This window comes from Hakea prostrata, chromosome 3 (assembly GCF_041222555.1).
Source record: "Hakea prostrata isolate BN-2017 chromosome 3, UWA_Hpros_2, whole genome shotgun sequence".
In the NCBI taxonomy this organism is placed as follows: Eukaryota; Viridiplantae; Streptophyta; class Magnoliopsida; order Proteales; family Proteaceae; genus Hakea; species Hakea prostrata.
In genome coordinates, this window is record NC_142602.1 from 55,726,253 (window position 1) to 55,745,172 (window position 18,920).

General features: G+C 36.1%; 2 protein-coding genes across 2 annotated transcripts; both read left to right on the forward strand.

Moving 5' to 3' along the window:
• Positions 1 to 1,222: 1,222 nt before the first annotated feature.
• On the forward strand, positions 1,223 to 3,411 carry LOC149022553 (uncharacterized). Its single transcript, XM_089147647.1, has 4 exons — positions 1,223 to 1,549; positions 1,796 to 1,915; positions 2,002 to 2,606; positions 3,183 to 3,411. Exons 1-4 carry the CDS (start codon positions 1,223 to 1,225, stop codon positions 3,409 to 3,411), a joined length of 1,281 nt encoding a protein of 426 aa, XP_089003773.1.
• Positions 3,412 to 11,557: 8,146 nt separating this feature from the next.
• Positions 11,558 to 15,291, forward strand: LOC149022554 (long-chain-alcohol oxidase FAO2-like). Its single transcript, XM_089150601.1, has 3 exons — positions 11,558 to 12,258; positions 12,427 to 12,699; positions 13,351 to 15,291. Exons 1-3 carry the CDS (start codon positions 12,010 to 12,012, stop codon positions 15,085 to 15,087), a joined length of 2,259 nt encoding a protein of 752 aa, XP_089006727.1. The 5' UTR covers positions 11,558 to 12,009; the 3' UTR covers positions 15,088 to 15,291.
• The last annotated feature ends 3,629 nt before the right edge of the window (positions 15,292 to 18,920 follow it).

Consider the following 18,920-nt stretch of genomic DNA (forward strand, 5'->3'; position numbering starts at 1 on the left):
ATCGAACTTCAGATTTTCAAAACTTCACATTTGCTGCGAACCTATGTCCTCTTCAAGCTCATGGCATGAAACATACTTGGTGTAACAAGCAAAGAGGAAAGAGAAGGGTTGAAGGTATCCTTGATAGATTCTTGGCCAATTCCATTTGGCATAATATCTTTCCTGAAGCATTTGTTCAACATTACACAGTCACAATATCTGATCACTGTGCACTCATCCTACACATTGATCCCCCAACCAAAAAGTTTAAAAAGCCTTTTAGATTTGAAAAATTCTGGACCCTTGAACCTTCATTCCTTGATGTCACATATGTTGGATGGAACTCTAGTGCTAAAGGATCTCCATCTCACATCTTATCTTCTAAACTTCAACATCTCCAACAGCATCTTAAACATTGGAATTGGTCTCACATTGGTGACCTACATAAAAAAGAATCCCTCATTAGATCGGACATTGATAATCTCATGAAATGCCCATCTAATCTCAGAGATTTAAATTGCAAAATCAATGAAAACAAACTCTTGGCATCATTTCGATTGACCCTCAATCAGATTGATACAAGTGGCAACAGAAATCAAGGCTACAATGGCTTCTTCATGGTGATAGAAACACCAAATTCTTTCATATGACAACCCTAAAAAGAAGAGCTAGAAACAGAATCCGTTTCATCAATTACAATGGAACCAATTGTGATGATCCCTCACTTATTGAATCAGCCTTTCTCTCACATTTCAAATCAATTTTCTTAACCACAAACCCATCATTTGATGAATCCTTCCTTGATCCCATTAGAGGAAGAATCATGCCCAATCACATTAACATTCTAAACACTCCAGTTACTGATGAGGAAATACACTCTTCTATTCTCAGCATCCCATGTCATAAAGCTCCTGGACTGGACGGTTTCTCTAGTGGCTTCTACCACTCAACTTGGGAGATTTGTAAAAAGGAAGTTATTGATCATGTTAAAACTTTCTTCAGATCATCTACCTTTACTTCAGCCATCAATCATACCTTCATTTCTCTCATTCCCAAAGTTGATATCCCCTCTTTTGTCAATGATTATCGACCTATAAGCTTATGTAATGTCTCTTATAAGATCATTACTAAGATTATGGTCAATAGAATCAAACAGATACTGCCAGATCTCATCTCCTTCAATCAAAATGGTTTCATCAAAGGTAGACATATCCAGGATAATATCCTCATTGGTCATGAAGTAATGCATAAGATCAACCAGAGGAAGAAGGGGAAAAGAGGTATTATGGCTATTAAGCTCGACACGAGCAAAGCCTATGATAGGCTTGAGTGGAACTTTATTGAGAAAGTCCTCATTGCATATGGTTTCCCTCCAACTTGGATTTCATGGATCATGTTTTGTATTACCATCCCACAGCTTTCCATCCTCATCAATGGCAGCCCAACCAGATATTTCAAACCTGAAAGAGGCCTTAGACAGGGTGACCCTCTCTCATCTTACATCTTCATTCTCTGTGCTGAAGTTCTATCTAGCCATATTCAAGTTAATAGATCCAAGGGGAAATCAAAGGTATCAAGCTCTCACAAGGTGGTGAAAGTCTTTCCCACCTTGCCTTTCCTGATGACCTTATCCTATTTGGTCAAGCTAACCATAGAGAGGTTGCTAGATTTTATAAGATCATTGATCTTTATTGCCATGCTTCTGGTCAAACCCTCAACACTCAAAAAACCATAGTCCATTACAGCAAAAGCACCCCCAACCAAATCAAAAAACACCTCACTGAACACTTCAACATGATCCCCACCTCTGAATTAGACATCTACCTTGGAATTCCACTCTTTAGTGGCAAAATCAAGCACAAGCTTTGTGTGGGACTCATTGAAAGAGTCAACAACAGATTACAAGGTTGAAAAGCCAAATTGCTTAGCTTTGCTGGTAAATCAGCTCTCATCCAATCAGTCTCACAAACCATACCCAGTCACTATATGTCCTGTTTTCTGCTTCCTAAAAAAACCCTTCAGGTTTTTGACCAAGCAAATAGGAATTTCTTTTGGTCAAATGGTGATAAAAATCACATCCACACCATTAAATGGAGCTCTATATGTAAACCAAAAAGAGAAGGTGGCCTTAACATTAAAAATCTTGAGGCCTTCAATTTCGCCCTCATTGCAAAAAAAGTGTGGGAGCTTATCATTGAGAAGGACTCTATGTGGTTCAGAGTCATCAAGAATAAATACTTCAAAAACTGCTCATTCCTTCAAGCTACTGCTTCTCAGAATGCATCCTGGGGATGGAAATCTCTTATCAAAGTTCGCGAGATGCTCCTCAACAATATCTTCTTCCAAGTTGGAAATGGAGAGAACATTAATCCTTGGTGCTCTAGGTGGATTAGTCCACACATGAAACAACTGGTTCTATATCCTTTACCACAAGATGCTCCAACAACAGTCTCTCATTTTATTGATCATACGGCTTCCACATGGCGAAGTGATATAGTTCACCAATGGTGGGATTCAGATGTTGCACAAACCATCTTGAATATTCCCCTGCCATCCTTTCATAAGAAGGACAACATCATTTGGGACCAAACAAGCACTGGTCACTTCACTGTTGCATCTGCATACAGGTTATTCACTCTTGGGGATCCTTGCCACGAGCCATTACCTTGGCTTAAGCTTTGGCACCTTCCACTAAACCCGAGAGTTCTTCGCTTCACTTGGAAGCTGCTCCATCGATCTCTCCCTTCCCCTCATCTTCTATCTAATAGAGGATGTAATGTTCCGGATATATGCTGTCATTGCTCTTCAAATTCTGCTGATACTAATCACATTTTGCTCAAGTGTGACTTTGCAAAACAGGTGTGGAGCAGATTCAGGTTTTGTTGGTGGAATATCAACCTCGACATTGAAAAGTAGGTCTCTAATTGGATCAGCATCTCTAAAAAGAGTTCACTTGATGAGAAAGCTTTGATACTTCACCTCACATCACTTTGGATCATTTGGACTTCTTATAACAAAGCTGCTCACCAACAAACACACAAAACTCCTCGTCAGATTTGGTGGCTTGCTCACTCTTTGACTACAGAATACAACAAATCCTTGGAATCTGGTAGCAAGAAACTGTAGAGGAAAAATTTCAGCATCAGTTGGTCTCCTCCCCCTATGTGCTGGATCAAATTCAACATTGATGGTTCCTCAAGAAGGAACTCGAATGGTCATTATAGTGCTGGAGTGGGAGGTATAGCTCGTGATCATCTTGGCCATGTCTTCTTATGCTTTGCCATTTCCAAATCAAATTTATCTGCTCTCCAAGCTGAAGCAGAAGCCCTCAGAACAGCCCTCCAACTTGCCATCAAAGAGAATTTCAGGAAAGTCATGTTTGAAGGAGATAATGAAGCAATTATCAACCTCTTGAACCACCAGAAGGAATAGGAACCATGGATAATCAAAAACATCCTTGAAGAAATTAGTTTACTTTTGCACCACTTTGAATCCATTTCTTTCATTCACATCACTAGAGAAGGAAACCATGTAGCAGATAAACTTGCTTCACTTGCAAACTCTCAATCCCCTTTATCTTTCATTTCTGTTACCCCCCCCCCCATACTAAACTGGAACTTGTACTTCGACGCCTCTGGGTGCCCTTTTCATAGAGGATTTCATTTCAAATAAATCTCCCAGTTTACCCCAAAAATAAAAAAGTTGATAATGTTGGATGAGTGTGTTTCCATTGCCACTAGATCAAATATACCTAGAAACTTGTTTGATTAAACTATTTGGTTTAAGTTCTGACTTGTTATTTTCTAATGTGTTTGTTTTGTTTTGTCCACATACATTTTTATGTTGCCTTAGTTAAAGTGTGTAGCTTTTTGAGCATTAACAGAACTTTCTGTCTGCTTTAAATTGTTCATGATTCAGGAAAAGCTAGAGCTTTTGGGTTCAAGAGCTTTAGAATTTTAGTGATGAGTTTGATTTTTGCCATAGGTTATGTGTTGGGTTTGCTTATTTTGGGGCTCTTTAGGCCTGTGTTGTCACCTGAGATTGTGAGGAGGGTAGGTGAGGACTGTTGTATCTTGGAAAATTGGAACATGAAATTAGACAGAGAAGAAGCTAAAAGATATAGTTCATGTCGATGTCTCTAACTGCAGATCCCCTAATTCAGTATGAAAGATGGATCAGGTAACAAGTTGCAACTTTCTCTCCTTAATTATTATACTACCATTCGGTGAATGAAAGCCTATCATGAATCCAGTGGGTGAACTGTTATTCCTTATAATTCAATTGCCAAAATGTGTTTTCAATTAAAAAATTACGATTTCTGCAAAATCTACTTGCAGTCAGTTGGGTGCCTTTTGGTTACAAGCAAGGTATGAAATGTCGGTAAGTTTCGCCAGTTCGCTACCTGTTGAACCAGGCGAACCGGCGAAATTTCTCCGAATTTCACAAGAAATTTGAACAATAGAGGAGGCGGTGGACCAAACTTATTCGATCCCTTATTTACGTTAAGCTTACAAAAGGTAACCCATAGGGCCACAATCCATCATGGTACTTTACAACGCCGCCTCCAACTTCGGCAAAGAGGCTACCTCATCCTTCGGTTCCATCTCCATCAATTACAACACCGCCACCATCTCCACCATCATCTTTCACAACACCACCACAACACCGCCACCACCTTTTCCAACAAAGCCACCTAGGCCCTCAATTCCTCCTCCATCATCATCTTTTGCAGTACCACCACCATCATCCCATCCTACGGTTCCACCGCCTCCTTATATGGTTCCAAACCCAACTCTGGCCACCACCACCATCCCATCTTACGGTTCCACCGCCTCCTCATTTTTGGTGATATTTTGCGAGAACGGTCGAATTTCCACCGTTCAGCGATATCTAGCATTTTTGAATTTCACCGTTGGTTTCGGTTTGCCTTTCACCAAAATGGTCAAAATTCGAATTTCGGTGAAAGGTTGTTCCATGGTTACAAGTGGAGGGAAGGAAAATGAAAATAAAACTAAAGAGTCACAAGAATTTAGTTGCAGTCAGTTGGGTTCCTTTTGAATATGTTAAAGTATCTCATTGTGGTAACCATGCCGGCATACCATGCACAAAAATGTTACTATTTTTTTCAAATTGAATAGTGACAATGTTTGCATGCTTGAAGAAAGCCTCTACTGGCACAACAATAATTTTGGTATACGTGGATGACATTGTAATTACTGGAGATGATCATCAATGAATCAATACCCTCAAAGAATATTTGAAGAAGACTTTTGACATCAAGGACATAGGACAACTTCGATACTTTCTTAGAATTGAAGTTACAAGGTCTAGTAAAGGATTATTCATCTCTCAAAGGAAATATGTTCTTGACTTGTTAAGGGAAACTAGCAAATTGAGTGTGAAACCAGCCAGCACACTAATGGATTACACTTGTAAGGTTACTAATAATGATTCTCCATTGCAAGATAATAATTGTTTTCAAAGGTTGGTTGGAAAATTGAGTTATTTGACCATTACCAGACCTGACATTGTATATGCAATGAGCTATGTCAGTCAATTTATGCATCATCCTACCAAAGAGCACATGGAATTGGTTAATCATATACTATGTTATCTAAAGTCTTCTCCAGGAAGGGGCATTTGTATGAAGAAGAATGGACACACAAATATTGAAGGATATGCCGATGCAGATTGGGCTAGCAATCCTACTGATCGAAGATCAACTACTGGCTTTTGTGTATTCGTAGGAGACAATTTAGTCTCTTGGAGAAATAAAAAACCAAATGTTGTCACTCATTCTAGTGCAGAAGAAAAGTATAGAGCAATGGCGTCTGCCACTAGTGAATTAGTATGGATTGGTGCCCTACTTCAAGAATTGGGGGTGAAAAGTTTTAAAGAACCCATGAAGTTGTTCTGCGACAATCAAGCGGCTACACACATTGCCTCAAATCTGGTGTTTCATGAAAGAACTAAATAAATTGAAGTTGATTGTCATTTTGTTCGTGAGAAGGTTCATGATGGAACTATAGAAACCCCTTATGTAAGAAGTGAAAATCAGCTTGCATATTGTTTCAAATTGCATTGAGCAAGTTGACCTCAAATCATGTTTTCGATCCAACTTGAGGGGGAGTGTTATGAATGTAACTTGCTAGTCTCCCAACTTTATAAGGAGACTAGCAGAAAAGGAGAGTCATATTAGAATTTAACTTATTGTACAACTCTTGCTCTTTTCTATTTAAAGATAATTAAACCTCACCCCAGAAATAAGTTGATTGGGGTTTTCTTGCTATGAATGTAGGCTTCACAATGAGTGTTGAACCACGTTAATTATTGGGTTATCATGTGTGAATGTTTATGGTAAATTTAATAGTTATTATTGAAGACTTTTTCTTTCACACTGTCAACCTTCAATTTCAGATTTGGTTGATGACATTTCCTGAAGTGCTCACATATTTTTCTGTTATCTGGTGCTACAACCAGTTTTTTAGATGGCAGAATCAGATGCTCAACAGTCTTCAAGTCGGGTGAAGCCAGCATCAAATGCTCTTCCAAGGGCTTCGAGTAAGAAGAAGAAGAAGAAGAAAAGAGGACCACAGTTGAGAAAGTAGCAACTAGGGGTGTAAACGGACCGGATTCGGATCGGATAGTGGTATAGCCATATCCACATCCTATATTATATTTGGACAGATTCGGATAATATCCTATCGGTTTCCGGACGATTATGTCGGATTCGGATGATAATCGGATAGTTATTTTCTTAAGTAGATTCTTCTAAATGGGCATGAATCTAGATTGAATACAAATTTTCGACTACCTGTTTACATCTTTACCTTTTTATTTGTGAAGGCTAAGTTTGAAATTTAAGAATTTAACAACTTTGGGAGCTATTTTAGTAGAAAATCTAGAAAAATAGTCACATATCATAAGTAAGATTTATAAAAATAAAAATAATAAATCTAAATAAGTAACTTAATCGAATAATTTTATCGGACAGATAATAATCGGTAAGAAAGGGGCATACCATATCCGCATCTTATTAATAATCGGACGGATTCGGATACCCCTAAACGGATGCGGATGTGAATTCGGAAGCGGATTTCGGTTATCCATTTACACCCCTAGTCGCAACTGCTTTGAAATAGCTAACTAATGCATTTGACAAGTTTGTTGAAATAGAGCATCTCCTAGACCTCTTGAAAAGGCTCACAACAGCACTTGAGGTGCTTCTCGGCTTTGATGTCGGTTAGAGAATGGCTACGAAGAGGTATTTAATCAATAACAAAACCGAAGCCCATCAGTTCTTGGATTACAATGATGATGTGAAGCTGATAATGCTGGATGAGTGTGTTGCCATAGCCAATGGATCAAAAGTTTATGAAGAAATTGTTTGCTTGAACATTTATACTTTACAGAAGCAGTTCTGTTACGTTTGTTTGACTGGTCGAATGATTGAATCTGGGATGTCATTAAGACAAAAGCCTCATTTTTTTTTAGAACCTCTAAGATCTATTTTTATTGGGTCAGTTTGATGAATACATAGGTGAGTTCATTTTAGAATCACACACTAAAATTATACAGGTTATGTGTTATACCAGGAAGAAGAGAAATCTGGTGTTATGTGCATTCCCTTTCATGAATTCTCTGTTTCTGATCCAACAGGTTTAATTAGCTTTTCGGCTCAAGAGAACTCATCTTCTCTCTGTTTCATTATGAATTCTTATATTCTAAAACCAAATTCACTCGTATATTATGGTGAGAAAAGTTAGAACAATCATCTTAATGGCAAAATTTTTCATATTCTTCTAAATATTCTTGAAATGACAATTCCTGCTCTGTTAGTACCTACAAGGAACCTGATTGGCATTCTCGAGTTGATTAAAAGGTCAAGTAACCTAAGAACTCTTCAGTTCTGCAATCTAAACTAGTTCCATTGTACACTACCATTTTGGTAAAACCATGAGTTTTATATTTAATTGAGCGTGAATTCAATTGTTGTAATTTGTTATTTTGAAGTTATTTATTTTCAGATATAAAATATATTAAATTAACAAAGTCAAGGTTTGGAATCCATGGATTTCATGATAAATCTACAAGTTTCAAATCTATAGATTCAACATAACCGAACAGTTTTTTAAGATGAATTCAAAGACTTCATTTTATAGATTAAGTACCAAACAATTTTTTAGATGAATTCATAACTTTCATTTCACTAGATTCGAGTAACCAAACACCTAATTTTTTGAACCATGAATCCACAGATTTAAAATCTCATTTCATTTCAAATCCCTAGAATCATATAACCAAATAGGCCCTAAATACATGCCGCATGTGAAGGAGAGGTTACTTCATAATATGTTAGTGATACGTCCAAAATTTGTTCATCCCTTGAATTCCTTGAAGCTTGCCTCCAAAACAAGATTAGACATGGCCCGACCATGAGGTCGGGAAATCACCTCCGAAGGTTAAATCAGCAATGAATCACCACATAGTCAGGGGCGGATCTAAAGAGGGGCCGAGGGGGCCATGACCCCGGATTTTTTTAAATTTTATACGATTCCTTAATTCTCTTAATTTTTCAAGTTTTTTCTCTTCCGACATGTGAAATGTCACAATTTCCTCTCTCAATATTGAGAACAAATTTTTAAGATAAAATAATAAGTATAAATGTCATTCCTAATTAAAAATTAATTCATCAATCCCTATTTATTCTCCCATCTTTCTCTCTCATTTTTTCTTCCTATTTATTCTCTATGTTTCTAAACGTGGGTTAAGGTAAATTTTAGAAAGAAAAAAAAAAAATAATCTTATTATTAGGTATTCAAAAATATAAAAAAAAATTTGGTAGTATATTCAAAAATCAAAGTGTCATTCCTAATTAGAAACTAACTCTTCAATACATATTTATTATCTCCCATCTCTTATGTCCTCTCTCCTCTCTCCTCTCTCTTCTTTTCTTTTTATTTATTCTTTTCCCTTTCTATAAATATGGGTTAAGAAAATTTGGAAAAAAATCTACTCCACAATTAGGTATTTTTTTTCTCTTTCTCAATTTATTTGTCTTCTTTTTTTTATTTTTTTATTTTTATTTTATTCTTTTTAGGGTAAATATCACTTGCCTTCCCTCTTAGCTGGACAAATAGCACTTACACCTCCTCTTAGTTGGATAATATCACTTATCTTCCCTCTTATCTATCAAATATATCAAACACTTCTCTTCTATTAATTTTCTCATTAAATTTAACTTTTACTGTTAAATATTTTTCTAAAATCCCAAACTATTCTTGGCTAAAAATATTTTTTATTTTAAACCCTAAATTACCGTAATCACTCTAACGGTCAAACTACTAAATTTCATTAAAATAATTATTAAAAATCAAAACACCATAGTTAAAACCGAAATTATCTTTAATTATTAAAAGCACAACACACCATTTTTTTTAAAAAAATTGTCAAACAATTAAAAAACACATACACTATCAAGTAAAATTATACATGCAATTTAAAAAAAAAGTAAGTTGATAAAATTAAACACGTACTACTATTTTGGGTTTTTTAATTGTTTGATAAACACGTACACTATCAACCTACTTTTTTTTTCTTTCTTTTTTTTAATTGCATTTATAATTTTACTTGATAGTGTACGTGTTTTTTTAATTGTTTGATAAGTAAAAAAAAAAAGTGTTAGGCTTTTAATAATTAAAGATAATTTGGGTTTTAACTTTTAACTATGGTTGTTTGGTGTTTAATAATTATTTTAATTGAGGGTAGTATTTTAACTGCTAGGGACATATGGTAATTTAGTGTTTAAAATAAAAAAATATTTTTAACCAGGATAGTTTGGGGTTTTAGAAAATTATTTAACGGTAAAAGTTAAATTTAACCGAAAAAGTTAACAGAATGGAGATGTTTGATATATTTGCTAGGTAAGAGGGGAGATAAATGATATTATCCAACTAAGGGGGGTGTAAGTGCTATTTATCTAGCTAATAGGGGAGGTAAGTGATATTTACCCTTATTTTTATTTAATTTTATATTCTATGATTCTTTATTTTTTGTGCAATTTTCGTTATTTGATTTTGTATTGTGATTCATTTTTATTCTCTTCCCTTTCTATAAGTGTGAGATAAGAAAATTTTGGAAAAAGTTCTACTTCACAATTAGGTACTCTATTTCTTACTCAATTTATTTATCGTTTATCCTTTTCTCTTTTTCTTTCTTTCTTCTTCTTCTTCTTCTTCTTCTTCTTCTTCTTCTTCTTCTTCTTCTTCTTCTTCTTCTTTTTTTTTTTTTTTTAATTTATTTGAATTTATATTCTGTGTTTCTTTATTTTTTGTTATTTAATTTTGTATTGTGAATAAAACTTCTATATTAATAGGTAACTAACTACTATTAGTTTGCATCTTACCTAAAAAAAATTTGATTTGCATTTTTTATTAAAGAAAATTTTGACTTGCATCTAACTTTTTAAGATTGAAGCTATGTTTATATATATTTTTTATATTGTTGCTTTAATTTTACCTATATTTTGTCAACAAAATATCATTATTAATAATTTTACTTTTTTTTTTAAATATGTGTGAGCCCCACAAAATATATGTAGATCTATTCTTAAATATAATAAAATATTTTAGAAGTAGGATTCCAAATGGGTCTTATAAGGACCCACACAATATGTGTGGCATAAAAGCATTAGTGATCCCCCCAATGAGAAAGTTATCTGGCTTTTATTCTTCAGCCCCCCAATATTGCATCCTGGGTCCGCCCCTGCACATAGTTTCGGCTAGTTATAAAGCTTAATTGAATAATGTTAATGAAAGGAAACAACTCAAATACATTCACCATATGCAATCCTTTAGTTTTATATATATATATATATATATATATATATATATATATATATATATAACCACCATTTTCAACCGTTGGGTTTGTTTGAGCTCTTTCTTGGTGGCAATCCGATCGTAGGTTTTTTTCCTTATTTGGGAGTTTGTTATAGTTTCCTCATATGGCACAATCGTGTATTCCGAATTTTAAGAGAATATATTTCTTTCCCTAACCGTTGGGTTCTTTCACCCTTACGTTATCCTCTGGTCCGACCATTAAGCCAGTCTAGACCGGATTCCTTAACCTGGTCGTGGTTGAACCCGGTCCGCTACTATTTTGTCCTCATCAGTTAGTTTTTGGGTTTGGAATCTTATCTATTTTGTTATATGTAAAAGTAATCTTGTTTTTTTAACCAAAAAAAAAAAAAAAAAGTAATCTTGTTTTGAAAATATATAACAAACCTATGGCTATGGTCGTACTTTCCTTTTGTTTATCTTCCTCGTTGTGAAAACCAACATGCGGTGTATCATGAACGTAGACACGTAGTCTTCTCGTGGATCACATAAATTTGTTTTTTCTTCTTCTGCATTTCCGATTTTCACTATGCTGTTTTATAGATTTAGCTAAGATGCTTCCCTTCAAATCCAAATCCAATTCCAATTTTCGTTATTCATAGATTTAGGTATTTAACCATGTTGGTTGATTTGCAAAAATATCAAATGTGATTGTGGAAACAAACAGAAAAAAAAAAAAAAAAGAGTGAAAATTTTAAGAAGTTTCATGAGACTTTCGATCTACTTCCTTCCTCTTTCCTTACATCAGTTAGAGTCTTCTCATAGGAATGATTTGTGAATAATTTAATGGACACAACAAAACTCCCTCGCTTCACGCTGCAATGGAGTTGGTGTATCCAACTGACTGAGTTCTGTGGTTTATCGTATCGTATTGCTTAGAAACTCTCCTGGTTACGTATGACCAACGCCACTCAAATCTCAACTCAGCTATGAACCATCCGCCAAAGACTTCAAAAAGAGCTGCTTCTAGACTTCTCGTGTGTCTCTCTCATATTTTATTGCAGCCCAAATTATTAATTTAAGAAGGGAGACTTTATATATAATATTGGATGAGATCATATGAGTGGAAACTGCTGGAGATAGAAGTCATAGAGAAGATTGAGGAAGGAGAAGAAAAGAAGAGAGAAACATCATGGATTCAGAAGAGCCGATGATCAGGAAATGTCACCCTTCATTGAGAGGTGGAAGAAGAGTTGAAGGTAGTTACAGTCATGGGCTTTCTTCATCTCAAATGGAATCATTGTCTGCTCTCTGTGAGACTTATATACCTCCCATCCCTTTGGAGGATCCTCTTCATGTTGGTAGCAAGGAAGTCCCTTCCAGTAAAGCTGTTCAATCATTCTTCAATTCTTCTGGTTCTCAAGAACCAATCCCTGATGAGGTGAAATTCATTCATTTCCGATCATTTTTATCCTTTTTCAATTGTTGTTTTCTGGGTTCCGGATGGATTGGTTGTTCTAATATTTTAGAATTGAAACATAATAATTATTCTCCTTTATGATATTGTTAAACTTCTAAAACGGTGGTGTTTTCTTTTAATGGTGGACAGGTCGCTCAGATGTTCGTGAAAAGGGGTGAACCAGAAGCTGTAGCCTTAGTGAAACTTGCTTTGTGGCTTCTATCGACCAGATTGGGAACTCTATTGCTTTGTGGGATTCTCTGTCTTGGGTGGAAATGGCCATTCATTTACAAGTTCTCTGAAATGTCATTGCAGAAGAGGGAAATGGTTCTCCTAAAGTGGTCAAAAGCAAGGTTCTTGGTTCCTCTTAGAGGAGTATTTATGTTGACCAAAGCCTTCTGTTTCTTTACCTTCTTCTCTCGGGTAAGTTCCTCTCTGCCCATTACAATTTCTCTTTCTTTTGTGTTTCCGTCTTGCCATGGCAATTCCCCAAGCAGACTCTGTTGGGGGTATGGTTGTAGAGATAAGCTGGGACTTGAATGAAGGGTGAGAGAAGCAGACAGCTAATTTGTTTCTGTAATGCATATTAAAAATGATACCAAGATGATGTTGCTGAGTTGATTTGCTATTTTATTTTTGTTTTCTTTCTTTCTTTTGCCATTAAAGTGGGGTTGCTTTTACTCTCAAAAGCATTGCTGTTACAAGTTGAAATCATTCATGTAACTTGTCTTTTTCTTCTTTGACAAAACCAGTCTGGCCTGGTGGTTTACTTTCTTTTTGATTGAGCTGTTCACATGTCATCTTCAAAAGTAATGTGATTTCAGTGCGGGAAAATTGTACTTCTGCCGACTCCATAAAGGAAAAACAATTTTCTTTTCCTCTTTCAAATTCTTCACTCTTTCTATACGAATTGAAAATTGCAACAATTGAGATCTCTCTTTTTCTGTTGTAATCTGTCTCTTTCCCTTGTGGTGTTTTTTTTTTCATTGTCTAAGCTTCATATGAAAGTGGAAAAGAGTTGAATTTACAAGGTTTAATTTTTAACTTGGCTTCCTTCCTGTGGCTATACTGCAGACTGATGAGAAATCAGAAAACCCAGCATGGGAAGCAATGGGATTCCAGTTGGAGCCAGAAGTAAACTCAAACAGAATCCAGAGGGAAAGACCTCTTGAGAAAGGAATAGTGGAAACCATAAGGGAAACTGATTCAACCCTTATTAAATCTCTGAAAGAAAAGGGCTTGAAAGTCACGGAAGATCCACAACAGAACCTTTACAATATTGAATGTGATGTTGTAATTGTTGGTTCTGGTTGTGGTGGAGGAGTTGCTGCAGGGGTTCTCGCATGTTCAGGCCAAAAGGTCATTGTCGTTGAGAAAGGAAACTACTTCGTCCCTGAAGACTATTCCTCTCTTGAGGCCCCCTCAATGGAACAGCTATATGAAAAGGGTGGGTTTTTATCTTCTGATGATGGGGGAATGACGATTTTTGCCGGATCAACTGTGGGTGGTGGTTCAGCTGTGAACTGGTCTGCGTCAATCAAAACTCCAACTTCTGTGCTCAAGGAATGGGCTGTGGATCACAGGATTCCTCTCTTTGGGACTTCAGACTATCTCTCTGCCATGGACACTGTATTTACCAGGCTTGGTGTTACAGAGAATTGTAAGAGGGAAGGACTCCAGAATCAAGTACTTCGTAAGGGGTGTGAGAATCTTGGACTGAAAGTTGAGTCAGTTGCTCGGAATTCCTCCGAGGATCATTACTGTGGATGCTGCAATTATGGATGTAAATCTGGAGACAAAAAAGGGACTCAAGTTACTTGGCTGGTTGATGCTGTTGACCATGGTGCAGTGATCTTAAGTGGATGCAAAGCGGAGAGATTCATATTGGAAAGGAATGAGCAGAGTCACAGTAGAAAGATGAAGTGTGTGGGACTAATGGCCACAACATTGAATTCCAACATAAAAAAGAAACTATGCATCAAAGCTAAAGTAACAGTGTCAGCATGTGGATCACTCTTGACACCACCATTGATGCTCTCCAGTGGACTCAAGAACCCGAACATTGGCAAAAACCTTCGACTCCACCCCGTTTTGTTGGCGTGGGGATACTTTCCGGACTCAATATCAGATCTCAAAGGCAAATCATATGAGGGTGGAATTATCACTTCTTTGTACAAGGAAGTCCCGGAGAATTCCACAGTTAAATATATCATAGAAACCCCTGCACTTGCCCCTGCTTCATTTACTTCATTGACCCCATGGCTTTCTGGACGCGATATGAAGGAGAGAATACTGAAATATGCAAGGACTTCTAACATTTTCGCATTAGTCCGGGATCAAGGTTCAGGGGAGGTCACTGCTGATGGGAAGATAAAGTACAAGCCTAGTAAATTGGACAGAGAAAACCTTACCACAGGATTGCGTCAGGCCTTAAGGATTTTGATTGCAGCTGGGGCTGTTGAGGTGGGTACCTTTCGGAATGATGGCCAGAAAATCAAATGCAAAAGGACTAAAGATGTGGAATTGGAAGAGTTCTTGGATTCAGTTGCTGCAGAGGGAGGTCTAATGTCAGGGGAAAAGTATTGGAATACCTATTTCTCTGCCCATCAGATGGGGAGTTGCAGGATGGGAGCAACTCCAGAAGAAGGAGCAATTGATGAGAATGGTGAAAGTTGGGAAGCAGAGGGTCTATTTGTTTGTGATGCAAGTGTTCTACCCAGTGCAGTGGGAGTTAATCCCATGATTACCATCGAATCCACTGTCTACTGTCTGTCCAAAAATATTGCTCAGACTATGAAAAAGTTCAACTAATCCATTGCTTTAATCTTCCTTCTCTGTTTTTGATATTTTTGATTTTGATATTTTTGATCTATGTATGCTTTTCCAAGTTCACCAGGTGGATGTAATAGTAGAAATAAGACACACTATTGTTGATGTGTTCTAGGTCGCTTCGTTTCATTTTATTCATCTTGATTCATAAATACTAGTAATAATGTGAATGTAAGCCTTACTCCTCTTGAGTTTTCTTATTTTGTCTCCCTTTTTCTCATGTGCCTTCGTAATTAGTTCATAGGGCAAAAGAAAGATGGTTAGAAAAGTTGGTCCGAAATAGCACAAGGGATAATGGATGTTAGAACTTTCAGGGGTGTTATGGCGTCGCTTTGCTTAAGACGTTATTCACCCCCACCACTGTGTACAAAAGGGTTCATACGAAATAGTCTCCCAGAATACAAGAAAGCTCCGACAAAAGTTGTTTTTTAGATTTTTGCTATACACTTAACTAATCTGAACATAGTATTTATAGACGGAGAAGAGCTCGTTTTGTGAATCAGGGGTACCCATTAGTAGAGAGGTACCTATTCTATAAGTTCATGACTCTATATAGATAGGTACCTCCTTGTATAGTCATATTCATCTACATTCAAATATGTGCTGACGGATTGTTCAACCACATGATCCGATGGTCCCCATTGATCGGATGTGTCAACTCGGATATATACCTTTTTAATGGTTAGATTAATGATGTTAATCTGACCATTGAATCTTTCTTGGATTCTAAAGGATCTACCTCCATTAGATTGATTGACCATTTGATTAAAATAAACGGTCTATATCAGATCTCACTCAAAGCGATGCAAGTGTGCCAAGTGCGTGCCAAAAATGCCTAAACAGCCCTACTACCCATGTCGTGGGTGTGCGTGAACGTTCGGATGGTAAACCATCCTCACTCCTACACTGCACACCCACAACAACGTGTCTTTTTTTTTTTTTTATAATAACTGAGATTAATAGGTAGCACATATTAATAAACAAGGTATCTGACTCCTCGGTATCTGATGTGAGACTAAACATAAATATTTTCTTAATATAGAATTAAATAAAGAGCACTATGTTTACCTAGAAAGAAATCAAGAAATACATCCATTATATTTCAAATTACAACAAAGAAAACCCAGGAAATCCTTCTGATGCACTCCAAATCCCTTAAACTAGGTGGTGATGACATATCTCCACTACACCAGAACACAAACATTCACAACTTTTTGTGTAGATCAAGTGCAACAAGTTAAGAGATTTGGTTGTTGAAGAAGAAGAAGATGAGATTGTAAAAAACCAGAAGAAAGAAGTAGCCTAAACTGTTCTCTTACTCAAGGAAACCCCTGCTTTCCAGTTAATGACGCTCACAAATTTCCTAGTCAAGTCCACCTTAACTACCAAAAAGACTATTAGTTCCCTTTAAAGCCATAGCTCGCAGTCGATGTCGATGTCTGTCATTTTTAACTTGTTTGACTTTGAAACTTGAAACTTGAAAGGTAACCTTTTGAACCTTTTCTTTTTTCATATATCATTTTCATTTTCAACTGTTCATCTGGTAAAATTAAAATATTTCTCTACAATCACGCTAAAGGCACCCATTAATGGCTGCAAAGCAGTGCTGATTAGGTTTCTAAAAGTTATTGACTTTCAAATTCCAATGCATATAATCAATGAGAAAAGGTCCACTCTAAGCAAGTGCCATTGCTTATACTTCTTATGATTGGATGTTTATTACTCTAATTTAAGGGGACAAAAAAGAATTTATATTATTTGGTTGCAAGTCTTTATCCAAGTGGGTAGAGATTCTCTTTTCTTCGCATTTTTCTATTATATATTTATGAATAAAGTCTACTATTATGAAGAAAAAAATTATATATGGGTTTTCTTTCTAAATATGTGGTAGAACGATATAAAGGAAAAACAGTCTTTCACTCACAAGAGTAGAGGATCCTAACACCCTAAATGTGCAGTAGAAGAATATGAGAGGAATAGAATTCTCTAACCGCGATGATAGAAAATCTGAACTCATCATAGACTATTCCACGGCCCAAAGACTTGGTTCGAAAAATAATAGATCCCAATTCTCTAAATGTGTGGCGGAAAAATTTAAGTGGAGCACAATTCTTTATTCGTGAGGATAAAAAATCCAAACTCATCATAGACTACTCCGCCCAAAGACCTAGTCTTAAAAATATATTAGATGTTCCTTAACGTGAATATAACATTTCCATTAATTGAATCAATCCCCAATTGTTTCTAGTCACCACATCATAATGTCCATGTTTAGGTGATTGGTCCATCTAATACAAACTATTAATCTCGTCAAATATCAAATGAATGGTTTACACCTATATCTATATCTATATCTATATATATATATGCACATGCACAAGCACGTTTGATGTGCTCTCAAATATAATTTTTAATTTGTATGTTTTTTTTTTTTGAGTTGATTTTTAGATTAAATAATAATTATTATTATTTTATTTTATTAATTAATATTGTAGTGGAATTTAAGAATATTTTTATTGATTAGAAATGATTTTTTTATTAAATTAACTAACATTTCAAGAAATTGTCTACTAGGTATATTTAGACCATTTTTTTCAAAAAAATTACAATATATGTAATCAAGGAGAAGGTTGAGATCATGGAAGTTCAGTTTGTAATACTTTTAATTTTTGAAATATAGTGTTACATACAGTTAATGGGAGGGGTTTTTTTTTTTAATAACTAATTTTTTTTTGGTAACCAATTTAATAACTAATGGATATGGGGTAAATGTGTATTAGAGTTTCTGTCACACCCCACCCAGCTGGATCCGGTCATACCCGAATACCCGTGGGGGTGATACACCGCAAGATCTAGGTTCAGTGACAAATCCATACAAAACATGATATAGCATAATTAAACGGACAAGAATAAATCAAGTTCAAGTAATAAATTATCAAAATCGAAATAATGGTTACAATCATCCATTACTTCAAAATAAAAGGTATAACATCAGAGTTTTGAAAAGAAAAGAGAGTAATTTTACTCGCAGTGAAAAAATAAATTAAACTAGTTCTTTAATTGAATCCCACCCAAAAGAATAGTCTTAACATTTGCATGAAGCTCCATGTGCATCCACTTCTTCTTTGGTCACTCATTCAAGAAGATATACTAGCAACGAATCCTCCATTTGGAAGAAGTTCTCATAACCTGCAGTATAATCTAATAGAAAAAGACATATAAAAGGAATGAGTTCAACAGAACTCAGTGAGGTCAACACAACATTATATCATGCATTCATTCACAAGATTCCACACCACACATACAACATGAATATCGATAATGTAATTAATGACAATGATATGATATATGAATGATTATGCTCCTAACTCTATCATGAAGTCTCTATGGTAGACACGCATTAAGTCACACACCAGTCTTCTTTGGGCGGTCTCATCACTCTTCCCTCACGGCTCTGATGCACGTCTGTTGGGTTCTTCGCGGTTGTTGTGTAAAGTCCTGTCAAGCCATGATTGGGGATTAGGTCACCACTCTCTCACACCATTGGTATAAGATCTGGCGCGTGTCAAGGATAATCCTAGGCCAATGCAAAGTCATACGGTTTCGTACTACATGTGGTATAGATACTTCCCCTATGGCACCAACCAACTCGGTTCAGTATCCAATATCTCCCCTCATGCCTAGTGCCCTGTTGGTTCGATACTTTCCCACCTAGAGTCAACGTATCCTATGGCACCAACCAACTCGGACTACGTTGACCCCTAACCCTATGGTCATCCACATATAATGGACATAATGCTCTCCATGTCCTCTCA